This window comes from Oncorhynchus clarkii, chromosome 13, assembly GCF_045791955.1.
Source record: "Oncorhynchus clarkii lewisi isolate Uvic-CL-2024 chromosome 13, UVic_Ocla_1.0, whole genome shotgun sequence".
In the NCBI taxonomy this organism is placed as follows: Eukaryota; Metazoa; Chordata; class Actinopteri; order Salmoniformes; family Salmonidae; genus Oncorhynchus; species Oncorhynchus clarkii.
In genome coordinates, this window is record NC_092159.1 from 47967033 (window position 1) to 47994194 (window position 27162).

General features: G+C 43.5%; 3 protein-coding genes across 5 annotated transcripts; 1 reads left to right on the forward strand and 2 right to left on the reverse strand.

Moving 5' to 3' along the window:
- LOC139364939 (RecQ helicase-like 5) lies at positions 1-15034 on the reverse strand. The gene is made up of 18 exons (XM_071102195.1): positions 14891-15034; positions 14511-14632; positions 13834-14355; positions 12912-13008; positions 12472-12746; positions 12223-12305; positions 4908-5129; positions 4542-4644; positions 3980-4016; positions 3815-3873; positions 3124-3197; positions 2915-3008; positions 2612-2785; positions 1722-2374; positions 1584-1629; positions 1197-1421; positions 1024-1096; positions 1-946 (listed from the first exon to the last, which is right to left on the reverse strand). The coding sequence occupies exons 1-18, from the start codon at positions 14982-14984 to the stop codon at positions 765-767; spliced, it is 3135 nt and encodes a 1044-aa protein (XP_070958296.1). The 5' UTR covers positions 14985-15034; the 3' UTR covers positions 1-764.
- Positions 8250-16525, forward strand: LOC139364942 (nucleoplasmin-like). Of its 2 annotated transcripts, XM_071102198.1 has the most exons (6): positions 8250-8471; positions 10185-10374; positions 15703-15785; positions 15926-16136; positions 16296-16358; positions 16460-16525. In XM_071102198.1, exons 2-6 carry the CDS (start codon positions 10254-10256, stop codon positions 16477-16479), a joined length of 498 nt encoding a protein of 165 aa, XP_070958299.1. In that variant the 5' UTR covers positions 8250-8471; positions 10185-10253; the 3' UTR covers positions 16480-16525. The 2 variants fall into 2 exon arrangements, with proteins under 2 accessions (XP_070958299.1, XP_070958300.1); XM_071102199.1 differs by lacking the exons at positions 8250-8471; positions 10185-10374 and adding an exon at positions 14603-15600.
- Position 16526: 1 nt separating this feature from the next.
- Positions 16527-22241, reverse strand: LOC139364940 (butyrophilin subfamily 1 member A1-like). 2 transcript variants are annotated; one of them, XM_071102197.1, is made up of 7 exons: positions 22052-22241; positions 20632-20712; positions 19907-20005; positions 19685-19786; positions 19301-19573; positions 19104-19182; positions 16527-17401 (listed from the first exon to the last, which is right to left on the reverse strand). In XM_071102197.1, the coding sequence occupies exons 2-7, from the start codon at positions 20689-20691 to the stop codon at positions 16821-16823; spliced, it is 1194 nt and encodes a 397-aa protein (XP_070958298.1). In that variant the 5' UTR covers positions 20692-20712; positions 22052-22241; the 3' UTR covers positions 16527-16820. The 2 variants fall into 2 exon arrangements, with proteins under 2 accessions (XP_070958298.1, XP_070958297.1); XM_071102196.1 differs by having other exon boundaries at positions 19301-19576; positions 22052-22229.
- Positions 22242-27162: the final 4921 nt, after the last annotated feature.

Below are 27162 nucleotides of genomic sequence, written 5' to 3' on the forward strand. Positions count from 1 at the left end.
TTCAGTGTCAAGAGATTTTATTTTACAGGTCTCACATGGAGCAATAGTGTGTGAAGGCTGGGTTTTGTTTAGATACATTTCTGTGAATGCTGGGTGTTTTTCCCCATTGGTGCATCAAGTGCTCTTTGGATTCCATCATGTTTGAAATGACTGACTGTTTGAAAAGTCACCCACCCTGTCACCAACCAGCACAGGCAGACGTGGCCAGCGCTGATCTTTTAAGAACTTTGTACCAGATAACCATAAGGACAAGAGGAAAAAAAACTAATTAATATTTTTGGGGATTCCTCAGCATAAACAAAAGATCTCATTTAGAATCTCATGAAAACAACTAATAACTAACAAACAACAAAAAAGACATTAAATGACATCTCTAAAATCAATCAAGGATAGAGTGTGGTTGTTACACATCCAGCTGGCTGTCCTCTTTAGTCAGGCAGAATGACAGACCAGGTAGCAGCAGGGTTTGGCCTGGTATAGCCATAGCATCCATGTCCTAGTCACATGGTGCTAACATCAAACAAAGAGCCACCTCTGTTCGGCGTTGAGCAGGGATGACTACTTGTTCCATAGCAGCATCAGCAGACGTGCTGTATAAAGTACATGTTTAATAGCCGCCATTACAGCAGCTCTCCAAGCCACGACAGCATGAGCCTGGAGTTGACACAGCATAGCAGCATATAATCTCTGAAACAGCTCAGTATCTTGGCCTGGGAGAGATGTGAGGGAGGGAATCAGTTGGAGAGCGAGAGTGGATGAAGGGATCAGACCCCCAGGTTGTTATCCTCCTCCACCTTTCTGTTCATAGTCCCGCCTCCTCCCATCCCTCTGTGTTCAGCGGTCTCAGTGCTGTGTGGTCCCTTCAGGTGCTTCCAGTCTGCTTCACTCTCACAGCGCTTCACACTGCTGAAGAACTTCTTTATCAGATTCCTGACCTGCATTTTCACTGTGGACACAAATATAGTTCATTATTAGAAAAGGCAGCTTGCGCTAGTGCGCACACACAATGTTTATCTTCCTCACCTTGACCTCTTCCCCTACTCCTCCCCTCTGCTAGTAGATGAGACAAGTAGCGGGCAAATGACTTGAACAGCTCCTACAACAAGGAAGATTTGGAATACTACGATTTGAAAAAGTAACAAATGAAGAACCAAATATCTTCATCACAGCTTATGCCCCTTCCCTCTCTCCCTCACCTTGGTGGCAAACTTGCCCTGCATATAGAAGGGGTCTAGACAGCGCACCACGATGTCAGCCACCTCCTTCAGAGACACAGGCTTGGGGGCTTTGCTTGGGCTCCCTGGCTCCAGTACAGTCTCCTGGACTTTGGGGTTAAAGGTCACCTTCTTCCTGCTGTCCTGTAGGGGGCAGCTGCGCTTGGCTGGAGGGAGGGCCTCCCTCTCTTCACTGTCCTCACATAGCTGACACACACACACACACACACACACACACACACACACACACACACACACAGAGAACATGTGGTAGTAGATGTTAACAATGATGTCATCATTACATTACTGTTAAAAAACCATGGACGACACAATAAGACTGTTGTGGCAATATAATATTGATCTCCATACCCTTAGTTTTAGCAACGATTTAGCCTTGTTTTCATGTGCACTTTGCCTGGGAAGAAGACAAAGGAGTTTAGGGAGAGAGGCGCAAAACGGAATAAACCAGTGAAAGACTTTATCTACAACTTCCGAGGGACATCTTACACTGTGATAGAGTCCAGTTTAGCTTCCTCTTTAACCTCCTCCTCATCATTATCCAAGTTGTTGATTTCTGTGGGGATGGTGTCCATAGGGATAGTTTCAATGGGGATGGTTTCTGTGGGGATGATTTCCATGGGACTAGTGTCCATAGGGATGGTATCCATGGAGACAGTAGCAGGTGTGATTTCCTGAGTGGGGAGTGACTGGGGTGGTATTGAAAAGGCCTGAGATGACACATCATTGGTTCTTATCTCCACCTCTTGACTCTTTTCAATCGGTTTCTTCCCAAAGTACTGGGTAATGTTGCGGGAGTTCTTAGCAGCCTCTGCTAGCTTCTGCTTCTTGCTCAGGGCCTTGCCTCCTGTCTTGGTGGGACTGTTCAGGAAGGCAGAGACTGCACTGGCTTTAGCTCTGATGGAGGAGCTGATGGTTGGTGCTGTATCTCCAGTATTTGTCTCCTTCCTCTTCCCCCTCTCCTCCTCACCGGCTGACTCTCCAGACCCAGCCAGGCAGTCAGGGCCCCCGCTCCCTGTCCCACTGTTCGCCCCTGGACCTGTAGTGGAGACCTCACAGTTAGAGGCCCTCATCAGCTCACTGGCAGTCTGGAAGGGGTTGGAGGAGCCCCTCAGACCTGCTCCTATTCTCTTCCGCTTTAGCTGGTGAAGAGAAGGAGACACAGAAGGAAGGATGCTTAGTTACTAATAGAACCCAGTATGAGGCTGACTCACAATAACACTGACTGCATCCTGTTACTAAATGGGCTGAGACAGTCTCAATGCATTAGCCAGTAGATACATATTTAGTCATTACTGCTGTTTATAAAGGAGCACTACAGTATTTTCTAAGGCAAAGTAAAAGCAGAGTCCTCTGTGTGCTGTGGTGTTGGGCCTTACTGAGTAGATCTGTGAGGCAGGCGTGAAGCCCTGTTGCTCCTCAGTCAAGGAGGAAGAGGAGGAGGCTGCTTCGTCTTTGGATTCAGTCTTTATCTCTGTGGATTCCCCAGAGCCGCTGGTCCCTTCTCTTCCTCCTCCTGCAGAGGCAGCCCCTCCCTTCTTCATCTCTGATACCTTTAGGAACAAGAGATAAGTTAGCTGAGTGAAATAATAACTTTTTTAAAAATAGCTTCCATAGGACTCGATACATAAAGTGACTTTACAGTTGTACAATAAACCAGACAGTAGTCAGGAGCTACTTACTCTCTTCAGGACAGCTGCTTTGTACAGGTTGGAAGACTTGGTGATCTTGAAGACCTCATGTTCAATATCCACTGCCAAGGAGAGTGTGTCAGAGCTGGATGAGGGGCGGAGGAAAAAGGGAAAGAAAGAAATCCAAGTGTCAGTTCAGTTGTCCCAGTGGCATCAGGGACTTGGTATTTTAGGTGCATGTGGTTAGTAGTGACTGGTACCTGTGTGTGTCTGCTGCTGCCACCTGGTGGTTGTTCAGAGCCTCCTGTAACAGGGCCACACAGTGCTCCCGGGCCTAGAATTGATGCACACATTTGGCACACACTCTCGTCAAAACTATTTTTTAAAAGGTAAGTGAAGATGTATTCATTTTATTTCCCCCCTCTATTCAAAGGGAAAGTGTCATTTAGATTTAAAGCATGTCTTTACAAGGGAGAACTGGTCAGTAGCAGCTCCAGAATAAAATCAACACTATACATACATTTATTTAAACTTTTTTTAAATCATGGCATACAATCAGTCAGACACCGCTAAAAAAAATACAAATGAGGCTAAGTTTTTCCATGAAAATGGCTATTCTTGTAATACATGTATGAACCACAGTGGTAGTACAATCCCCTTTCTGTTACCTCGATCTGCAAACATAGATGTTCAGTGCTCTTTGCATTTGATCACAAATTGAGAGTGGGACCCGGGATAAGCCAGCATCTTGTTGGGTGAACGATTTAAAGCAGAATTTAATTATGGATGAATAAATAGTTTCTAACGAGCTCATGATGGTGGAGACACTGAATACACAAGGACATGTGCATTAAACATCAAAAACATGCAAATGTGCATATTGCTTTGCAAGTACGTAAGCATGCATGTGAGCATGCGCGTCTGTGAGACGTTTCCATACTAGAGCTGTACCTTGACAGTGAGCCTGGGGATTTTCTGGCTGCTGGCCTCCCTGAGTGGGCAGTTATCATCTGCAGACAGTTGAACACAATATCCAAACCCATTCAGTCACACAACAGTATTATTAGCCCGTCACTTTGCTTGTCTACACAGATATTACAACAGTAGAGAACCCACCTGGGGGGATAAATGAATCTTTGTGTCCCTCAGAAACCTACAGAGGAAAGAGAGAGAAGTAAACAAAGGGAAATAAGACACCCCCCTTACACTTCTATTGTCAGTTAGAGCAGAGAACCTACAGAGGGCCCCTCAAATTCCTCACTCCAGCACTAGACCGCTGCCTCTCTCACCTAGTTTCTAGTGCTTCAGTGTTCCAAGCCCCATGCGGTTGCTGGCAGCATCTCAAACCAACAGTCTCAAAATAATGGCTCAACTCAACACATCTTTTGTTTGTCAGGATTAATAGTATGGATTTGAATAGCCCTGTTGTGCCGATTTGACTCCACATATGGGAGAGATTTACCACATGGTGCCTTACAGGGGCCCCTAGCCCCATAGCCTCCTTGCCTGGCTGACTGGCTGACCACAGCTGGAACACAGATGTGGAGAGAGAGAAAGCTGCTACAGTGTATGAAGGTTTGTTTACTGAAGCAATGGAACGCTTATGAGTCAGATGTTGTGTATAACAGTATGACAGCAGGGCTGTCCATGTACACAGTACATTAATGCGAGGTTTCACCTTGCGCAGGTTCATTTGTTTCTTGAAGAGATCTCCAAACTCCTTCCTCCGATGCTCAGAGCCATCATCATCACCACCACTCTCCCAGCCCTCCTCATCATGCCTGAGGAGATGACATCACCACAGACCTCAGCATTCCTACTGTACTGTCTATGAGTGACAGCTAGAAAACACATTTTAAAATCAACAATACATTTGAAAATAATCCTAATCCAACCAAATACTGCAACCAAAACATGACTAGCGAGTCAATACCCCCCCATCTTCCCTGTTAGCAACTAAAAACTACAACAAATTTTAGCCTGGATGCCAGTCTATTTCTGCTTTAGACTGGCCTCCAGGCTACTAGACCATTGCATTTCTGACCTCTCAAAGCCGTAGCCCTTCCTCCCCCCAGCGTAGAGGTCACGGTCAAACCCAAACGGGCCCCTGGGCTGTGTGCTCCAAGCTGCTCCAGTCTTGGTGCACAAAGTGGCCCCCTTCTCCAGCTGGGCACGCACAGCCTTGGGGTCACGACAGTAGTCACAGGCCCCCGCACAGTCCGGCTTCTGGTCCCCAAAGAACTTGGAGATGGTGGCATGGCGGCAGCTGAGAGAGCCCAGAAATATGGGTGTGAGAGAGACAAACATATTGCAGACATGCTAGAGGTCAAAACCCTAGGAGGCCTTGCATTCACAGAGTAGCTCAGTGGAGCCCAGTGTCTCAAAATGCTCAGAGCCAAGATATTGTGCATTCCTCATTAAGACTCACAATACAGAAGAGTGCACATGACACAGTATAATATCAGAAAGGTAGCTAATGCTGCTGATAGGAGGAATTATACAATGATTGTGTCATGGAGAAATGACGAAGAGGATTGTCATTGATCAATAGCTACCACTGTGTAACAGATTCCCCAGTACTGTGTATGATCAATGTGTATGTGTGTGTGTGCCCATGGTGTGTGATCAAACAAGGTCACACTCAACTGGCCATCATGTGGCCAAATAAGGCTTTGACCCAACCCGAGTCACTAGATGTTATTCCCACTTGAGCAGAGCCACTCTCTGCTCAAGTGGGAATAACATCTAGTGACTCGGGTTGGGTCGTTCCATTTGGGTTGGGTCGTTCCATTTGATTTGAATGCCTGTTTGACCACACCCCTTTTGATTTGAACAAAACTTACCATACATATTTGCCCATGATAGAAGTGGTCAGAAAGTGACTTTTTGGCAATGGTGGAAAAAGTACCCAATTGTCATACTTGAGTAAAAGTAAAGATACCTTAATAGAAAATGACAAAAAAAAAAAAAGTCACCCAGTAAAATACTACTTGAGTAAAAGTAGTTGGTTTTAAATATACTTAAGTATCAAAAGTAAATGCAATTGCTAAAATATACTTAAGTATCATACTTAAATTAATTTTAAATTCCTTAGATTAAGCAAACCAGACAGCACAATTATCATTGTTTTTTTTACATTTACGGGTAGCCAGGGACATGCTCCAACACTCAGACATAATTTACAAACTAAGCATTTGTGTTTCGGGAGTCCACCAGATAAGAGGCAGTAGGGATGACCAGGGATGTTCTCTTGATTAATGCGTGAATTGGACAATTTCCCTGTCCTGCTAAGCATTCAAAATGTAAGGAGTACTTTCGGGTGTCAGAGAAAATGTAAATATTTTAAAAAGTACATCATTTTCTTTAGGAATGTAGTGAAGTAAAAGTTGTCCAAAATATAAAATAGTAAAGATACCGGGAAAAAAAATCTACTTAAGTAAAAATACTTTAAAGTACTACTTAAGTACTTTACACCACTGCTTTTTGAAACCTGAATGCCAAAACATTTAGGCGATATAGGTGCTCAAGTTGACTTATTTTGCATACCCCACCATAACATGAGACATCAATGTCTTAAATCACTGGAAAAGATAAAGAGTTGAGTTTGATATCATTTAAAAACATACAAACTACCATCTGAGGTGTTTGAATTGTGCCTGCCATCGGTTGAGACACAGCATACTCTTGAATACAGGGGTGGTTGTCATGTTTTGGCTGATAAATGTACTCAAATGTGACTAAAATAAAAAATGGCTACTTTTAAAATGGTACCACAGAGATGGTTGGAGGTCCACACATCAGAGAATGTTGACTTGAATGGGAATATCAGTTTGTTTAAACAACACTGTCAACCTTCCATAGGAAACCGATTGAAATCAAATAAATATAGAGCATAGAATAGACATTCCCATTTAAGTTGACATTCAATTGTGGGTGGACCAGCAGCCATCTTTATGGTAGTAATTAGAAGTAAACATTTTAATTACATTTAAAATGTCAATGGTGTATCGGCTTAATTGCAGGGGTCTGAAGGGATAGGTCCATTCTATTAATAATGTTTCTATGATTGAAATGACACCCACCCTGTACTCAAGAGCATGTTGTGTCTCAACTGAAAGAATGTATCAAATATTTTGACAACCCTTTTTGAAAGCTTTTAAATGATTTAAAATCTAACTGTTTATCTTTTCCAGTGATGAAGACATGGATGTCTCATTGAATTGTGGGGTATGCAAAACTGGTCCACTTTGAGCAATGGGTCAACTTTGAGCTAGAATGTTTTGGCATTCAGGTCAACAAAAAAAAGACACTTTCTGACCACTTCTACCATGGGCAAATATGTATGGAAAGTTTCATTCAAATCAAAATGGGTGCGGTCAAACAGTTATGGAAATCAAATGCAGTGACTCTGCAGGAGTGTGAAGTGTATTCTCCAGGAAAAGAACACCCGTTTAACGATACGTCTGTGAACTGGATGCAGTTTCTGATCACTCAGACACACCACTCCCTTCTATTCTGACAAGCTTGATTGATGAGGAGAAAAAGGGGTTGTGGGTGTGGAAAGACTCCTGAGTGAATAACGTGAAACAGAGACGAGGTTCTATAAAATAACTGCTTCCCTAGAGTCTAGTCTGAATAGCAAACCAAAATCATCTACTTTTAGGAGACTTGTAGGTGAGTGAGATTGGCCATGGGTGGTGGTTGGTGAGGATGTTACTGTTCTAAATGACTTTTAAATAGATTTCAACATCTGAATGTCTATTCACTCTTTAGAGTATGGCTGTTCCGCTTCTTTGTATAACAGCTTGCACTTTCACTCAATACACAATATTATGTCATGTATACACACACACAGATCCACTCCGTCGTACACACATTCATACAGGCTAGTGTCTCTTGGAGGAATACTAGTCAAGACAACTCCATAACACACAAAGCAAGACTACCTCGGATGGAAACCCAGTCTCCACAGCTTTCAAAGAGGGGGGAAAGAGGCAGTCTCACCAAGGGAGGAGGGGAGAGTAAGAGACAGACAGTGAGAGAGCGAGAGAGAGACAGAGCTCATGAAGCAACAGAGTCTTTCCAGAGGAGGAGTGAAGGAAGAAGAAAACGACCCACAGCAGAAGGAGGAGATGATGAACTAGCCTATATTAATACAACAGGCAGAGAGCACAAAAACACAGCAGGAGTCCTTTGTAAGTGGAGATAAACAGTGTTGCTATTGCACAACCGCTGCCTTTTCCACTGGCACCAAGAGACGACAACAGCTACTACAAACTGGGAGAGAAGCAAGAATAAAAGGAGAGAGTAAGAGTGGAGTGAGAGACGGTGGAAAGCAAACCAATGACAGCTGGAGAAAGCTCACTTCGAGCCCGATTTGTTTCCTTTCTGAAACCCAGAACAGACTGTACAGAGGACAGCAGTGCAGCGGGTGGGGTTTTGGTCATCTCTTGGCTTCAATACTAATTGCTACTTGAGGACTTATCTCTGCTAACCCTAATCCTGAAAAGACCGCTGGGTCGAGGAGGCGAGGTCACCACCCCTGTCTCACTGCTGGCTCCAACTCACCCAGCAACACACAGGGAACTCACTCTCCACACTCACTCAGGTAGGTATTGGTTCTTGTGTTACATCACTAACTGATTCTCTTCGTTAGACAAGCACAGTTTAGCACCTTTATTTACTCTGTTGCATATCTGCAAACTACCCATACAGTTCAGGTGAGTGTATGCTGGTTGTTAGTGTGTACATGTAGCCTATATACATGCAAATACAGGCCAGAATAACAGTCTTAGCATACTTTATAGCCTAACCAAAAGCATGTGAAGAGTGTAATTTAGCTGTATGGGTAGTGTATTCTGTATTTAGTGTATTCCAGCTGTGTATTAATAGGGAGGCTATTTACATGTGAACACAGTGTGGACCAGAGTTGGAACAGCTCTAGAAGGAGAGCACTCTTCCTGTATGTCATTATCATAATGACATTTCTAACAGCTAAATATTTAGCTACACTTTGCTACTGTGGGAAGACTTGCTCCCATACCCCCCGGCCTAGCCATGAAACCGGAGACTGGTGAAAGCCCAGTCTGACTAGGATCTATCACCACACCAGCTGGTGGGAGTCTACCTGGGAGAGAGAGACAGAGCAGCTGTGGGAAACAGCACTAAAGTAAAAACTATTGTCAGCGGAATTCATACAGAATACATTGGCCAGAACACATTCCACCATGATGGTCCAGCAACACTACAGGAACAGAATCTCTTTAAAGGGACACAGACAACAGGACAAAGAGACTGAGCCAACAGTCTGGTATCTGTTTTACATGCCACACCTATAGTCATTAAAGCATTTTACTATCAAATGAATTGAAGCACTATTCTATTTGTCTAAAGACTTCCCCTTTAATAGAATCAATACATCAATACATAATCCAAGTCAATCTAGTGTTGAAGAGAACTGACATGTAATGTAATCAAGTAGCCTACAGTGTGATCAGGGTTGGGAGAGGAGAAGTAACACTGTGGTGTAGGTGCATAGCTAGAGAGAAGAAGATAAAGAGAGGGTGATGAGGAGGAGAACTGTGAAGGGATGATCATGAGATAATTCATATGAGCAGGATCCAACTGCTATTCACAGTTTATAGGGAACATACTTTCCCATAGCAACAGCAACATATGTCCTACTCATATGTGCATAATGAATAGACAAAAACTTAGAAGATATTTTAACACACAACAAGGCAAATATCAGTGTCTGCCCTTGAAATAACATAGATAAAAGTCCTCCCTTTATACAGTCAGCCAGTGGGACCCTCCTCTCAGTATCATGACAGTTGTGATAACTGTGGTGTGTCAGTCCACAGCTATGCTGCTGGGAGAGCCCTAGAATTACTCTAGTAAGCCTGGAACAGACAAAATCCCACTGGCCCAGAAAAACTCAAATCTTCACACACCAACATATTACCAGATTATAGCACACTTTCTAGATCCTCCTCTTTCTTATAGGAGGAGCTGGAATCCGTTGATTTCGCTCTGTCCTACCTACTCATCAGAAACACATGCACTAGCAGCTCGCCTATATATTCAAGGATGAACACAATGGTTTGTCAACATTCCATTGGTGTCAGGTCATCTACATAGTTAGACAGTAACATACAGCATCTCTGACTTCTAGACTCACAGTCCATTATGGGTGAAGAATAAGGAATGAAACAAATGCCTAGATTCTAATAATTCTAACAATATATTGTAATAATAATCCATTATTAATAATCAATAATCCATCTTTCATCCAGTTTTATCCCTTTATTTGTGGCTTCAGCAAAGTGGTCACATCACACAACCTGCACCCAGATACTACAGAGTTGCACCCACCCTCAGTGTGAGGGACATGATGGATGCTAGGGAGGAGATGCTGACCCTGCTACAGAAGCTCTGGGCCAAACTGCAGGGTCTCCCCACCGCCAGCCCTCTGGAGATGGGGGCCTTCGCTGTCCTCGTCCTCTTTATCGGTAATCTACACCTCTCATACATAATATATACATAGATATAACACACACACACACCTCTCAGTGGAGATATACTCCATACACCTAACCATGTGCTTCAGAACATGTCTTGCAAAGGATGAAACTCCAACATCTTTAATATCACTTTAGATAGTGTGAAATCAATCATCTTGTCTGGACAAAATTCAAATATGTAGGCTAGCTACTATAAAAGGTGTGTTCTTTCCTAGTGGTCTTCCTGCTCATGCTGCTGATGACCTGTTTGACGTGCTGCTGCTGTCACAGAACCAGAACCAAGGGACCACATAGTCAGCTAACCTGAGACAATCCCCACTTCCCCCAATAATGAGGAGAGACATTATAAAACAGGCACTCTATGGAGTGCCACTGTATCACCAGGAGAGACATTCTGGAGAGGCACTCTATGGGCCTCTTAACCCCGGAGGAATGATGAGGACCCGTGGGGAGGGTGTGGAGCCCATCTATAAAGGAGCCCAGCCCTTGAACAACACACCTCCATACAAAACACACACAGAGCCTCCCTGAGAAGCAGTCAAACAGGCCCGGCTTTCAGGAGTATCAACATTCCATGGGGCATCCCTGGGCTCTGTTGGCTAACAAAGCAGTCTTTGACGTGAGAGATGGACAAGACTAGACCTCTAGGACAGCTTCAACTGATCCACACAACACAAAGACACAAGGAACACAGGAGCATGGAATCTCACACACACACACAGTAATGCAAACAACTGGACATGTAGCTAAAGATCCCAATAGAAGCACATGGGATTGCTTGGGGAGATGAATGTCTGTCAGTTCTAGGATGTATGGGTGTCAACTCAACCTCTGCCACTGGCTCAGAGACTCTAAGAAAGAGCCCTCTGCAGTTTCCAGCAACAACTCACTTAAATGGAGGCATCTTGCCAAACCCCTTAGAAGACATATGGCAACACTCTTACATCTAAAGGACTTCCTTTGCTTTATTGCCTTGTTCAAGTGCTAGATGGAAACTCAGAAATGTCCGACTTGCTAACTGGTTGAACGCTGCACGTGGATAACTACAACCAGTTAGCAAGTCGAAAAAGTCTGTTTCCTAGTTCCGACTAGCACGTGAACACAGCATTAGTTCAGCAAAAACAAGCCTTTATCTCATTCCTCAGGCGATTCAGAGGACCATGCCTGCCCTCTGCTGCCTTGTAATATGCTTCACAGTTATACACAAAAACAGAACAAGAGTAATGCTGTCATTTCCGTATAGCTGTTGCATAGGTTAAAAAGGGCATCTCTTCCTTCTGAAAAAGCATTTTCTTAGCCTGCCTAAAATAGTGCAATACGCTTTTGTATCGCTTACATGAAATAAGACAAAATGCAGATGATTGTGGTGAGTTATATCAGGGGTTCCCAAACTGTTGGCTGCTGCTGTTCCGCACGCACGCACGCACGCACGCACTTCAAAATGATGTAGTGCATCATCAGTTTCTCAGTCATTGCAGACCTTAGAGAGCCATTTATAACTTGTCCGAAATGTCCAGATCAACCAACCTGTTGATTTTTGAGTCACTCAAATATCACATGACAAAACATATAGAATTGCAAGAAAATTTGCTTTAAAACTGCAAAAGTTTCTCCGCACACCATGACAAAATGTGTAGATTTGCAGGAAATATTGTATGCTTTTAAACCTGCAAAATCTTCTCTCCTCCAAAAAAAAGGATGTGTCATGAACAGTGCTTGTGGTCACAGAAATAGATGTGGCGCGCGAGCGCAGGGGGAGCGCGAGATGTTCCCCAATGCTGGAAGAGGGGGCCTGAGTGTAAAAGTTTGGGAACCCCTGTGTTATATAACACTCACCCCTCTTGCTCACAGAATGACACCATGGCCTCGAAGTCTGTGATGGAAGCCTTGTCCTGATCTTTCTCGGAGCCACGCTTTGCCTGCAGAGAAGTCACACAATCATTCGCTCAAAGTTAAATAAACAAACATAAAACGATTTGAACACTCTACACACCAATTGCAATCCCCATGCATTTACAGCACCATCATATTTCTATACTAATAACAAGCCTGTGAGGCAGGTTGACAGTGTAGTCTAGACGTAACCTGTTTGCGGGCCACCTCCTTGCGAATGAGGAAGTTCAACTGCTCCCTGTCCTTGGGGGAGTAGTACGTCCTGCAGGAAGAGGGCAGCCCGTCTCGCCCCGCACGCCCAGATTCCTGGTAGTAACTGGCTAGTGACTTGGCAAGGTTCCAATGGGCCACAAACCTGACATTAGATTTGTCCACCCCCATGCCAAAGCTGATGGTGGCCACAATGACAAGCACCTTACCCTGCATCCAATCAGTCTGAGCCTCTGTGCGATCTCCTGCCTTCAACCCTACACAAGCAGGAGTTAAAGGTCAAGAGTCATGCCACCCACTTTGTTATGTCTCGTCTCTCCATCAATAAAATAATCTGCTTGATTCTTATCTTTATTAAACTTTAACATTGCCATTTACTATCCTACCCCACAATGTTTGTAAGCCCTTGAGGAATGTCTCACCTGCATGGTAAGGCTTGGCCAGGACTCCAAGCTTAGTCAGTTGGTAAGCCACCGTCTCACAGCCATCTCTGGTCCGACAGTACACAATTCCACAACCCTGAAGAAAGACATACAGATAAATATCCCAAGCTAAGTACCATGCACTGATTATAAGGCTGGATGACATATGTTTTTTAGCGCAATATTCCAAATGCCTGTATCACAACAATCACTTTTTGTATTTTATGACCGTTTGTCTGCATTTTCTCATGTCTTTTTGGTCTTGTCTCCTTTGCACCTTCCCATTCTCTCTCACACACACAGGCCCCTCCCCCTGCCACTCACAACAACAAAGATGACACATCACTTCCTCCCTGATAAGTGGTTCAACTCACTATTTGCATTTAAGGTTTGTTCCAACAGAATCGGTCATAGGGACACCGAAACACATTACTCTGATTACACCATCCATTATTTTACTGTAATAGAGGAGAAGTTAACCTTTCAACTCATCAAATTGCATGCAGAGCAGACACTAATAAAACCAGAGAATCAATTAACACTGATTCTAGTAAATTTATGTTCAGTTTGTTGCAAACCGGGCATTTTCAGCCAGATCGCTGAATATTGCAAAAAAGCAGGTTAAACTATTTTGATAAAATAATTACATTATTAGTGGGTTTTATGGTTGTGGAAGGCTTATATTTACCCTAGGTATAATTTCACAAGCCCATTCATTAGATTATTGCTGACTGTTTGAAATGTGGTGTATTTGACCTTTAAATCTAGATATATATTGTGAATGGCCTATAATTAAAAAAAAATAGACCTATGAATTTTAGGCCACAATGCCCAGCCCTAACTGATTACACCATCCATTAGATAGAGTAGGAAGAGATACTGCATATAAGGAGAGAGTCAGAGGGGAATCTAGTCCACCAACCTGTCCTTTGGGGCCTTCCCCCAGGGTCAGGGCCTCCCTGATGAAGGCATGCAGGTGCTTGTAGGGGTCCTCTAGTAGCTCCCTGTACACCACCTCATAATGCAGGTTACTGCGAAACACAGGTGTGGCAAAGGACAGCGGTGATCGCAGCCTCAGGGACTTTGCTATGTCCTCCTGCACCTTCTGGGGTGCCGTGGCCGTCAGCGCCACGCAGGGTATCCCGGGCAGACGGGCACGCAGACTGCCCAGTTTGAGGTAGTCTGGTCTGAAGTCATGCCCCCACTGGGAGACACAGTGAGCCTCGTCCACAGCCAGGTAGGAGAGGAGGCTCCGGGAGAGTAGGCCTGTAAGGCAGGGCTGGAAGGCAGAGGAGGCCACCATCTCTGGGGTGATGTAAAGCAGCTTCAACCTGGGGCTCTCACTCTCCAGATCGTCCAGAATCAGACGGCGCTCCCCTGCAGGGAGCTTGGAGTTGATGGAGCATGCAGGAATGTTCAGGTCCCTTAGGTGGTCCACTTGGTCCTGTTATGGTGGATACAGAGAAAGGGATCATCATTGAAGAAACCTAAATACATAGCTAGCTATGCAGTTAAGGATAGCTCAGTCTATATCAGAATCAATCACGTAATCAGTACAAATTACACAACAGAAGAAAATGCTAAAGAATAGAGACTGACCTGGATGAGAGCGATAAGAGGGGATATGACCAATGTAATACCCTTAGCCAACACTGCGGGAAGCTGGTAGCAGAGGGACTTCCCTGCCCCGGTGGGCATGCACACAAAAACATCCCGGTCACCTGCACACAACAGGGGCAGTAATTTACAATTTTCCATCGACAGTCCGATTTGGGCAACGGCATTACTCAGATATGTTTAATAACAATAACTGATCATGCTAGCTAGTAGTAGGTAACAGTCAATGAACTGGTTGAATAATTGGCTAATTAGCTACCTAGCTAGTTAGATAGCCCGCGGCTGGCTAAGATTAGCTAAAACTAGAAGAGCCGTTCCTAGGTAAATTATTGTAAGTCCAACAAGTCTATTGTGGTTCTCACCTTTAACAACTGCTTTAACAACGTCCTCCTGCTTCTGGGATCGGAACTTATCGAACCCAAAATGGGTTTTTAACGCCTTTTTAATGGAAGTCATCTCTTATCCAGAAAAACGTCCAACTTGACAACAAACTTCATTCTCTAGTCGTCGCGTATCGATGACATCATGCCAGTCGGCACATAATAAAGAAAGACATATTTTAACTAGTGAATCTCTTTAAACATATTTTATCTACGGTTCTCTTTTAAATATACATTTTTATTTAATGTCAAATGACCGAAACAGATCTGTTTATATTTTGTGCAAAAAAAACATTAAACGCACACAACTGATTAGATTCATCATCCATGGTTACACGCCTTTGTTTTCCTGGCCAATGAGAGTCGAATGCGCTGTGATTAGCACCTGATTAGCACGACCCAGACCAGGACAGATTTTAATGCTAGAATTGTTTTTGTTGTCTCGATCTGTGAGGTGAGTCTCCGTTTACGTTTGAGTTCTGGTTGAATTTGGTGACCTCCATAGACCACTTTATCAACACCCAAACCAAAACACTGACACAATCGAAACCCCTGATTTATGTATCAATAAAGCAGGGAGAGAAGAGGCATAGGATTGCAGAATATTAAAAGGAGGTTAACTCCACTCCACTTCATCGCCATGGATCTCTCCCTTTCACCCTCTGTTTCTGACACTGTCTGTGTGCTCTGGGGTATGTACTGAGGTTAATGCCACTTTGAGATGGCTTGAAATTGGTGACCTAGATGCACAACAATGTATTGTAAACCCAGGGTCTCCTCTCTCCTCTGACTAGGCTGTGAGCTGAATGACACCCAGAGAAAGGCAGTGTTTGAAATAGCGGAGGATTTGTTGGAGCATCAGTTCTTTATCCGAACGGTCAGTCTAAGTCTTTAGTCCATCTCCAGCCCTCTCCACACACCCCATTAGCAGAGATCACTTGACTTGAGTCAGTGACACAACAATTAACATAGTCCAATGACAGCCCAACCTCTAATCTCTGCTCCCCTTGTGTATAGATGTGTCTGAGTGCAGAGGCCAGTAACGAGATGCATGTGGTGGAGGTACAGGACAGAGTTGGGGAATGCTGCAAGCCAGTGCCCATTGCCACTCTTCACCCTATGTGCCAACCTATGGTCAGTTTCAGTGGGTTTGAGCTCATCCCACCTGTCATCTTCAACCTTCGCTCTGGGCAGGGCCCCCTCTTCATTTCTGGACAGCATTTGACATGTAAGTAATTGAGATAGGATAAAATTATGTTATTGTCTAGAGAATGGCATACAAATAGTTTCTGATTAATATTTATTTTTATGTCAATTCTGGGACTCTGCTCTTTATTTGGCTTTAAGTTCAAATCAAATGATACCTGGTATTTTTGTGCTGTCATAGTGGTCTATGAGGAGGAGGAGGAGGAGGAGAAGGAGGAGGTCTTCTCATCAACACCCCCACTTGGTAAGTAAACAAATCTAGAACTTCATAACATGATTACCTATTTTGATCCCTTATGACATTGTACAGTTCAGTATGAAATAGTTATTGTGTTTTTATTTCAGATCACAGTGTTCTTCAATAACATGATCAAATTTGAAGGACTTCAATAAAACACAGCACAAAAAGTAGAACCTTTGAGTTTCGTATATTTATTCATCACGGAAAGTGCATTGTTATTGCAGGATTAATATTTCACAATAGATTAAGATAATACTACGGTATTCTTTCAAATGTATGAAAATACAGAGCATGTGAGTGCATAGCATAACTGGAGTAAGGAAGAGGCAGAAAGAATCACATAGAAGCAGCAGCATCAGTGGATCATGATGGTCTAGTTCTTTACAGTAACGAAGGTTCTGATTACTCTATAGGAGTGGTGAGAGGGTAACCATAGGGTAGAGGGATGGTGTTAAGAGGGAAAGTTCAGCCCCACAGGCACAGGGAGGGACAGAGGCAATAGGCCTTGCTCCCAGGGGACTTGATCACCAGGTCCTTAATGATCTCTGTTGTGCCGAACAGAGGGAACAGCTTCTCGTTGAAGCTCTCATTGTAGATGTGGGAGCGGCTGTCTACGTCATAGAAGGACAGCTGGCCCTGGTCGTAGTCCAGGTAGACGGCCACCTTGCGGGGGATAAGACCAGGCGGCAGGGCAGTGAAGGGCACAGTCAGGGCCTTGAGCTCCGTGCCCCTCTCCAGGCGCAGGGTCAGGTAGCCCGTGTCTGTGTTCAGGGACTTGAAGCCCTTCCTCAGGGCTGACTCCTTGGCCACACCCAGCCGAAAGTCCCGCTCCCCCACCTCCACCTCCCAGTAGTGGCGGCCAGAGTTGAAACCCTCCACCCCTGTGGCGCACCACCAGCCATCGAAGCGCTGGTGGTAGTTTGGCACATCCTTTCTCTCGAAGCCGCAGCGCATCTTCTTCTCGTCATTGGAGATCAGCAGGTCAGGGTTGGCCGTGTCCAGGTCAAGGGAAATCTCCACTGCTGCATTAGAGATCCAGTCCCATACTGGAATATACAGTGGGGCAGTATTTAGTTAGCCACCAATTGTGCAAATTCTCCCACTTAAAAAGATGAGAGGCCTGTAATTTTCATCCTTAGGTACACTTCAACTATGACAGACAAAATGAGAAAAAAAATCCATAAAAAATCACATTGTAGGATTTTTAATGAATTTATTTGCAAATTCTGGTGGAAAATAAGTATTTGGTCACCTACAAACAAGCAAGATTTCTGGCTCTCACAGACCTGTAACTTCTTCTTTAAGAGGCTCCTCTGTCCTCCACTCGTTACCTGTATTAATGGCACCTGTTTGAACTTGTTATCAGTATAAAAGACACCTGTCCACAACCTCAAACAGTCACACTCCAAACTCCACTACGGCCAAGACCAAAGAGCTGTCAAAGGACACCAGAAACAAAATTGTAGACCTGCACCAGGCTAGAAAGACTGAATCTGCAATAGGTAAGCAGCTTGGTTTGAAGAAATCAACTGTGGGAGCAATTATTAAGAAATGGTTGACATACAAGACCACTGATAATCTCCCTCGATCTGGGGCTCCACGCAAGATCTCACCCTGTGGGGTCAAAATGATCACAAGAACGGTGAGCAAAAATCCCAGAACCACACGGGGGGGGGGGGGGGGGGGCTAGTGAATGACCTGCAGAGAGCTGGGACCAAAGTAACAAAGCCTACCATCAGTAACACACTATGCCGCCAGGGACTCAAATCCTGCAGTGCCAGACATGTCCCCCTGCTTAAGCCAGTACATGTCCAGGCCCGTCTGAAGTTTGCTAGAGAGCATTTTGATGATCCAGAAGAAGATTGGGAGATTGTCATATGGTCAGATGAAACCAAAATATAACTTTTTGGTAAAAACTCAACTCGTCGTGTTTGGAGGACAAAGAATGCTGACTTGCATCCAAAGAGCACCATACCTACTGTGAAGCATGGGGGTAGAAACATCATGCTATGGGGCTGTTTCTCTGCAAAGGGACCAGGACGACTGATCCGTGTAAAGGAAAGAATGAATGAGGCCATGTATCGTGAGATTTTGAGTGAAAACCTCCTTCCATCAGTAAGGGCATTGAAGATGAAACGTGGCTGGGTCTTTCAGCATGACAATGATCCCAAACACACCGCCCGGGCAACGAAGGAGTGGCTTCGTAAGAAGCATTTCAAGGTCCTGGAGTGGCCTAACCAGTCTCCAGATCTCAACCCAATAGAAAATCTTTGGAGGGAGTTGAAAGTCCGTGTTGCCCAGCAACAACCCCAAAACACCACTGCTCTAGAGGAGATCTGCATGGAGGAATGGGCCAAAATACCAGCAAGTATGTGAAAACCTTGTGAAGACTTACAGAAAACGTTTGACCTCTGTCATTGCCAACAAAGGGTATTGAGAGAAACTTTTGTTATTGACCAAATACTTATTTTCCACCATAATTTGCAAATAAATTCATTAAAAATCCTACAATGTGATTTTCTGGATTTTTTTCCTTCTCATTTTGTCTGTCATAGTTGAAGTGTACCTATGATGAAAATTACAGGCCTCATCTTTTTAAGTGGGAGAACTTGCACAATTGGTGGCTGACTAAATACTTTTTTGCCTCACTGTACATAACAGATTAGTAACAAATATTAGTCAAATAAACAATACGTTCTGTGAACATCACATCTGGCTCTGTCAATGCCTATCCAAGGCATCACATACCTGAGTGAGGAATGTAGCAGGCAGCACCTATCTTCTGAGTCCTCTGCTTCCATATGAGCCACTGTTGAGGGATGGCTTCCTGCAAGCACAAACATGGAGAAGGAGAAAAGCGGCTTTGGTAAATATCAGAGCTGTTATCATGAATATACATTAATTTATTTTAAAGGGGGACAATTGATATTTAAGGAGGCCCCCACCTTGTCCAGGCCTTGTGTCAGTAAGACCCACATGAGCAGTTCCATGGCTGTCAAGAGGTTGGGCATGTGGCGACTCCTCCATGCAGCCTGGAGGTCCTCCAGAACTTGAGCCACAGCCTCCCCAGGCCACACACTTTGCTCAGGTTGGGCTCTCAGGTCCTTGGTCCAGTTGATGATTGTCCTCTTAGCGTTCTCCATTTCATTCTCACTGAACAGGTCTTGCTTCCTCCACTCGCTCTCCTCTGGCCAACCATCCGACTGCATGGGCCTCTTCTGCTGACAACAGGTGAAGACTCATTCAACACGTGTTTGGAGAATGTCACCTGCAAGCTATACAGTATATATTAATAGCTGTTACAGTATATTGGCTCCTGCTCTCCATACCTTGCTCTCCAGCAGAGACGCCCACTCCAGGATGAAGGCCCTGCAAAGAGGAGTGGGCCAGATGTCCTCTAGTTTCCAGATGTTCTCCAGCACCTCAGACCTCTTCAGAGAGGGCATAGACAAGTGGGGGATTTAGGAGACTTGTTTATCCTCCAACCTAGACCTGACAATGGATACTTGTATAATGGATGTTACAAAAGGTGTGTATATATTTCAGTGTACCTGGCACACTCGATTGAGATCTCTAGCCAGCTCCACTATAAACAGCTGATTCTCTTCCAGTGGCTCTCGCTTCTCATTCTTCGCCCTCTTGCGAGATTCCTGACAGACAAAAAAAAAATAGTGTCAAGACTTAGCCATAGAACACATAGAAAGTAGCAATACAAAATAAATATTAGGAAAAGAGGAAAGGAAACAGATTTAGGACAGAAATGGGTGTTTTACTAGTGCATTAGGAAGTAATAAGGTCAACCCGGAAAAGGACCCACTTGGCCTTATCAAAATGCACACCATGCCCTTCTCCTTTCAGCAGGAAAGAAAGAGATCTCCTCTCTCCCATAACCCCCCTGACATCATCTATTATTAAACTAAATCAAATCAACAGTCCGTGCAGGTTACTTGGCCCTGCATGCTCACTGCTGCTGTCTCATCTGCCAGCAGTAATCTGTTTTCCCTGGGGTTTTCCATACCACACACACACACAAACGTCAACTTTTATTTGTAATAGGTAATTAAATCAATCTACAGAAACAATTAAAACCTATCTACTTGAGTAAGCATGTGACTGGTGACGCTACCATGACAACCCCTCCACAGCCGTTTCAAGGTGACTTTCCTTTATGATAAAATCTCTGACCGTAGCAAAAAAGATTTGAACAAAAAAACATGTAAATGTTTTTGTTGTTTGGAGGATTTGTAATGCATGACAGGAGTTTGACCTACTGTACCTTAAGCTTGGCTGTGATGTTCTTGACCGGCTCGACTATAAAGTGGAAACACTGCATCATCTTGGAAACTGTGCTGAGACTCTACAAAGAAAAAGATGAATAAAATAGCATTTTAAATGTACCTTGACAGACAGGGAACCTCTACTTGACAGAATATACACTACCCGTGTAAGGATTTCAGATTGACAGGTGCTACTGCTGAACTAAAACCACACCACTGATCTGATTCAGTGGTAGCAGGACCACCTAAATTATCTAAGGGGACTCAAATGGTTTGAAATCTAAAACTAACCCTGCCCTACTTTCATTAGAAATGTGTCAGCTGTTCCATCCTACTGCCCTATATTCTGTCCCGAGTCAAGATAAAAGACATTGGCATCATGGCCAAAAGAGTAATGCAGCTCCACTGTTAAGAAGATTGCTTTAAATCGTTAATCATAGTGCGGAGGGACAGGCAACACATGGCTAATCGTACTGGACCAAATCATAACAGCAACACATCTGTGGTCATCATAACATGAAGAATACCTCCCCTTTGGTATCTTTAATGATAGTCTGACCTAGTTATTGTGTGGATGTTATTCAAGTCATATTATCAGTGTGAGGTAAGCACGGGATCCTACCCACTTTTAGAGCCTGGGGCATCAACTGATCAGTAACATGGTTAGGATCAGTGATGAGTCAGAGCAGAGGTTACTTGGCCCTCTGTAACGTGACTGGCCCTGCATGCTCTTTGCTGCCGTCTCATCTGCCAGCAGTAATGTGTTTGGCCTTTGTTTTTCCATAACACAGACACAGCAGGGTAAATGTGGCATGTGAGTTAGGTCAGTGTGCCACTGAAGCCCTTAGCATAATGACTGGTGCAAAATAATAATATTGATAAATGAAATGCATATTCATCGGCTCACATTGTGGAGAGCAGAACCAGATGGCATGTGTTATAAAATTCACGGTAAACTCATGTCAACCTTTAGTAATAGAATACAAATAAATACAATGAAATGAAATGGAATACAATGCAACAAAAATGTGAGTAGGCTAATTAAATCATGAAAACAAAAACAGGAAACATTGTTCAGGTATTCAGAGTAGGCCTATGTGTATTACATATTTTGTTTGAGTGACAGTGACCCAGTTACAGACCAGTCTAGACACACGCAGTCTGCGCACAAAGTAATGAGTAGGGTCGTGTGACTTTGCGGCACTGCCAGAGTGCTTGATCCTATATATCCTTGGTTGACATTGCAACATGTCGAATTTTACACTATGCATGATAGTTAAGTTATTTTTGCGACACTAAACAATGCCATGCTGTTATGTGACGTCTGTGGACTTTCATGCAATCGAAATGAATGTATTATATTTGATAGAAGATTTGACACAATCATGCAGTTGAGTCGTACAAACTTGTTAGACATACCTGTCACAATGTTGTAATGTAAGCCGATTGATGTCTTCTATAAACAGGAGTAATTCTATTAGAGAACAAGTTGACTGTATGCTGCAGTATGACTGACCTTGTTTACATACAAGATTTTCCTAGGAACGAAGATGGTTCGGCTCTCTCCGTTTTCTCAATCCGAAAGCAGACAAACAGCGCCGCCATGATTGCTGTGGTACATCAGTTGTCCACAAAGTGGAACGGCGGGCTGTCTAGCTCCCGCCTATCCTTTCTTTGGATTGGTGGATACATAGCATTATTGTAATCCCGCTTTGAATATTCGATTAGGTTCGTTGACGTTAACCGCGTGTATTCAATGGAGAGAGATACTATGCTACTAAAAAAATAAAAAAGATACTATGCTTACTAGCCTAATTTCATGAATATGCATAGCCATCTCGAGACAACTCTGATGTGAAGTGTTTTTTCTCAAAAGTTGGCGGGATGTCACCGTGTCCTACTTATATCGGTAGAGGAGAATGAAGGTGTCTGTAATATAATAAACGTGGTAAAAAAAACAAAACAAATGTAGACTTTTAATAAATGCATTTCTATAGCTTCCAATATATTTGTACTCCGTTGGGGGAGTGCCAAGATGGAGGCACGGTGGCATCAAAACAGTGTGTATATATAAAGCGTTGACTTAGCCCTGTTTCCCAAAAGCATCTTCAGGTTAAGTTAATCTAACCATTTTAATGATTAACCTAGCCTTAAGATGCTTTCGGGAATCCGGGCCCTGTTCAGTACATTGCAACGGCATTCTCTCTGTAGTATGAACAAGTGTTCACTACTTGACATGATAATCTGAGTTTCAGAAACTGAGTAGTTAACTGTGATATATTTCAGGTTACTTCAAAAGTAAGTTCCATTACAACATGGCTAAAGAGAGAATCTATGTATCCATTAGTTTCAAGTTTTAATGTCTCATGTTTTTCAATGTCTCATGCAATTAAATGCCTTTCTTGCAAGCTCCAAACCCAACAGTGCAATAATCAATAACAGTGTAGCACTAAAAATAACATAAGGTAAAACAAAAACACACAAGATATAAAAACAAGAACATGAGAAAGTAAGAAGCTATATAAAGGGTCAGTTCCAATATCATATTTACAATGTACTAGAGGTGTGTGTGTGTGTTTTTTTTTTTGTGTGTGTGTTTGTGTGTACTGAACAAAAATATAAACGCAACAATTTCAAGGATTTTACTGAGTTACAGTTCACATATGGAAATCAGTCAATTGAAATAAATTCCTGAGGAACCTAATATATGGATTTTACATAATTGGGAAGGGGTGCAGCCATGGGTGGGTCTGGGAGGGCATAGGCCCACCCATTGGGGAGCCAGGCCCAGCCAATCAGAATGAGTTTTTCCCCAAAAAAGGGCTTTTACATACAGAAATACTCCTCAGTTTCATCAGTGCAACAAAACTGTACATTTTAGAGTGGCCATTTATTGTCCCCAGCACAAGGTGCACCTGTGTAATGATCATGCTGTTTAATCAGCTTCTTGATATGCCACAACTGTCAGGTGGATGGATTATCTTGGCAAAGGAGAAGTGCAACTGACAGGGATGTAAACAAATTTGTGCACAACATTTGAGAGAAATAGGTTTTTGTGTGTATTAACTTTTATTCCAGCTAATGAAACATGTGTCGTGTCTTTGGCTATGCCGGATTAAGTTATATGACATGCTATTATATAAAATTAATTCTCCGTAATTAATATTACCTGACTGAGCTAATCATGTAAATGTATTTAAATAGAGAGTTGGGCACAACAAAATAATATTTATAGAGCTGTTATCTTCCGAATAAACTCTTAAAGACCTAGTAATATTTTACATCAATAGCAGTCAAAATTAATCGTCATCTTAATTCAGTCTCATCTGAAAGTTGTAAATTCTTGGTTATGCACGTACCCTGGCTAACAAGTTGAACCAGTAATACAAAATTGGGTTTAATTATTTATTTATTAAATACCTAACTAATTACACAGAATTACACATACACATAATTAAATCATAACTTGATTACAAATTACGTCATAAAGGAAAACGTTCCTAGCGGGCGGAACAGATATGACAGCTTGTTACATAAAAGAAAAGTGGCTGGGTTTGAGTGAAAGAGCGGGAAGACTGAGGAACAAAGGGTGAAGCTGTGCTATCGTAAATACAGTATCTTATGCATTCTAAATTACCACCCATTTGGAAAAGGAAAATGCAATGAATATTTACTCTGAGCTGCGCTTCGGTAGGTTGGTGGTAGATGGAAGGCCGTGTTGCCCAACCGAGTCCTTTATCCTTTGAAGAATGTCTCTGCTGGTAAATTGAATACATTGTAGTAATGTCGTTGTGTGGTAGACGGGATACTCTGTCTGTTCCTTCCTAACCATCGTTTGCAGTGGCTGTTGCCTACTCAACGGCTAGGAGGTATCACTTCTGTAGTGAATAAGAGTTCAAAGTTCATACAATTCGCAACCAAAGCTCACGCTGATGTTGGCTTCGTTCTGTAGTTATTATCTGAACCATTCTGACATTGAACCGTCGTCCTCACGTCCTCGGAATAGGAGGTTATATTGTCGTCAAGGGCTTATATAGGAAGGGAGAACAGGGCGTGTTTGAAAAGTTTTATAGCCCATGTCTCTACACAGGGGCGGGCCACTGGTTGAGCAGAGCCCTATCTTATGAAAACCCAAATCTCACATTTTAGAATCTAAAATCACATTTCATCCCATCACGAATAATTTCATATTCAAACATTTAAATTGAACAACAATTCCATGTGAATCCGATAACTCGGATGTGTAGACTTTCCACTGTAGAGTTTATGTCATCTTATCATTGATGAGAATGTCTCAGATGACAACCGAACTGACATCATATTCATTAAGTACCACCACATTGGTCGGATTACCAGAATATACACTGCTCAAAAAAATAAAGGGAACACTAAAATAACACATCCTAGATCTGAATGAATGAAATATTCTTATTAAATACTTTTTTATTTACATAGTTGTATGTGCTGACAACAAAATCACACAAAAATTATCAATTGAAATCAAATTTATCAACCCATGGAGGTCTGGATTTGAAGTCACGCTCAAAATTAAAGTGGAAAACCACACTACAGGCTGATCCAACTTTGATGTAATGTCCTTAAAACAAGTCAAAATGAGGCTCAGTAGTGTGTGTGGCCTCCACGTGCCTGTATGCCCTCCCTACAACGCCTGGGCAATCTCCTGATGAGGTGGCGGATGGTCTCCTGAGGGATCTCCTCCCAGACCTGGACTAAAGCATCCGCCAACTCCTGGACAGTCTGTGGTGCAACCATGGTAGATGGAGCGAGACATGATGTCCCAGATGTGCTCAATTGGATTCAGGTCTGGGGGAACGGGCGGGCCAGTCCATAGCATCAATTCCTCTTGTAGGAACTGCTGACACACTCCAGCCACATGAGGTCTAGCATTGTCTTGCATTAGCAGGAACCCAGGGCCAACCGCACCAGCATATGGTCTCACAAGGAGTCTGAGGATCTCATCTCGGTACCTAATGGCAGTCAGGCTACCTCTGGCGAGCACATGGAGGGCTGTGCGGCCCCTCAAAGAAATGCCACACCACACCATGACTGACCCACTGCCAAACCGGTCATGCTGGAGGATGTTGCAGGCAGCAGAACGTTCTCCACGGCGTCTCCAGACTCTGTCACGTCTGTCACATGTGCACAGTGTGAACCTGCTTTCATCTGTGAAGACCACAGGGCGCCAGTGGCGAATTGCCAATCTTGGTGTTCTCTGGCAAATGCCAAACGTCCTGCACGGTGTTGGGCTGTAAGCACAACCCCCACCTGTGGACGTCGGGCCCTCATACCACCCTCATGGAGTCTGTTTCTGACCGTTTGAGCAGACACATGCACATTTGTGGCCTGCTGGAGGTCATTTTGCAGGGTTCTGGCAGTGCTCCTCCTGCTCCTCCTTGCACAAAGGCGGAGGTAGCGGTCCTGCTGCTGGGTTGTTGCCCTCCTATGGCCTCCTCCACGTCTCCTGATGTACTGGCCTGTCTCCTGGTAGCGCCTCCATGCTCTGGACACTACGCTGACAGACACAGCAAACCTTCTTGCCACAGCTCGCATTGATGTGCCATCCTGGATGAGCTGCACTACCTGAGCCACTTGTGTGGGTTGTAGACTCCGTCTCATGCTACCACTAGAGTGAAAGCACCGCCAGCATTCAAAAGTGACCAAAACATCAGCCAGGAAACATAGGAACTGAGAAGTGGTCTGTGGTCACCACCTGCAGAACCACTCCTTCATTGGGGGTGACTTGCTAATTGCCTATAATTTCCACCTGTTGTCTATTCCATTTGCACAACAGCATGTGAAATTTATTGTCAATCAGTGTTGCTTCCTAAATGGACAGTTTGATTTCACAGAAGTGTGATTGACTTGGAGTTACATTGTGTTGTTTAAGTGTTCCCTTTATTTTTTTGAGCAGTGTAGTTCATTTCTCCCCACCTTCTGATGTTCCCAGAATCTCTATGTTAACCAAGGGTTTTGCAAATGTAACATCAGTAGGGTAGAGAGAGGAAAAAGGGGGGAAGAGGTATTTATGACTGTCATAAACCTACCCCTCCAGGCCAACGTCATGACACATGGGACCAACACTTTACATGTTGCGGATATATTTCTGTTCAGTATATGTATAGGGTAGGTGACTAGACATCAGGATACCGATGCCCCCTGTATATAGCCTCGTTATTGTTATTCTTACTGTGTTACTTTTTATTATAACTTTTTATTTTAGCCTACATTGTAAATATTTCCTTCTTCTTGAACTGCACTGTTGGTTAAGGGCTTGTAAGTAAGCATTTCACAGTAAAGTCTACACTTGTATTCGGCGCATGTGCCAAATAAAGTTAGATTTGATTTGATATTTGATAAACAGCGTAGCAGCAGCGTAAATGATGATTCTATGTGAGTATGTGTGCGTGTCTGTAGTCAGTATAAATGTATGTGCATGTTATGTGTGTGTTGGAGTGTCAGTGTGCGTGAGTGTGTAGAGTCCTGTGAGTGTGCATAGAGACAGAGAAAAA

Coding starts and splice junctions, on each gene's coding strand:
- LOC139364942 (XM_071102198.1), top strand. CDS start 10,254: ATGATGGATGCTAGGGAGGAGATGCTGACCCTGCTACAGAAGCTCTGG. Junction 10,375..15,702: donor TGTCCTCGTCCTCTTTATCG/GTAATCTACACC, acceptor TCCTCTGACTAG/GCTGTGAGCTGAATGACACC. Junction 15,786..15,925: donor ATCAGTTCTTTATCCGAACG/GTCAGTCTAAGT, acceptor CCTTGTGTATAG/ATGTGTCTGAGTGCAGAGGC.
- LOC139364939 (XM_071102195.1), bottom strand. CDS start 14,984: ATGACTTCCATTAAAAAGGCGTTAAAAACCCATTTTGGGTTCGATAAG. Junction 3,198..3,814: donor TCCCCAGGCTCACTGTCAAG/GTACAGCTCTAG, acceptor CATCAATTCTAG/GCCCGGGAGCACTGTGTGGC. Junction 947..1,023: donor GAGTAGGGGAAGAGGTCAAG/GTGAGGAAGATA, acceptor TTGTGTCCACAG/TGAAAATGCAGGTCAGGAAT.
- LOC139364940 (XM_071102196.1), bottom strand. CDS start 20,691: ATGATGCAGTGTTTCCACTTTATAGTCGAGCCGGTCAAGAACATCACA. Junction 20,006..20,631: donor ACATCACAGCCAAGCTTAAG/GTACAGTAGGTC, acceptor TTTGTCTGTCAG/GAATCTCGCAAGAGGGCGAA. Junction 19,183..19,300: donor TGACACAAGGCCTGGACAAG/GTGGGGGCCTCC, acceptor TTGTGCTTGCAG/GAAGCCATCCCTCAACAGTG.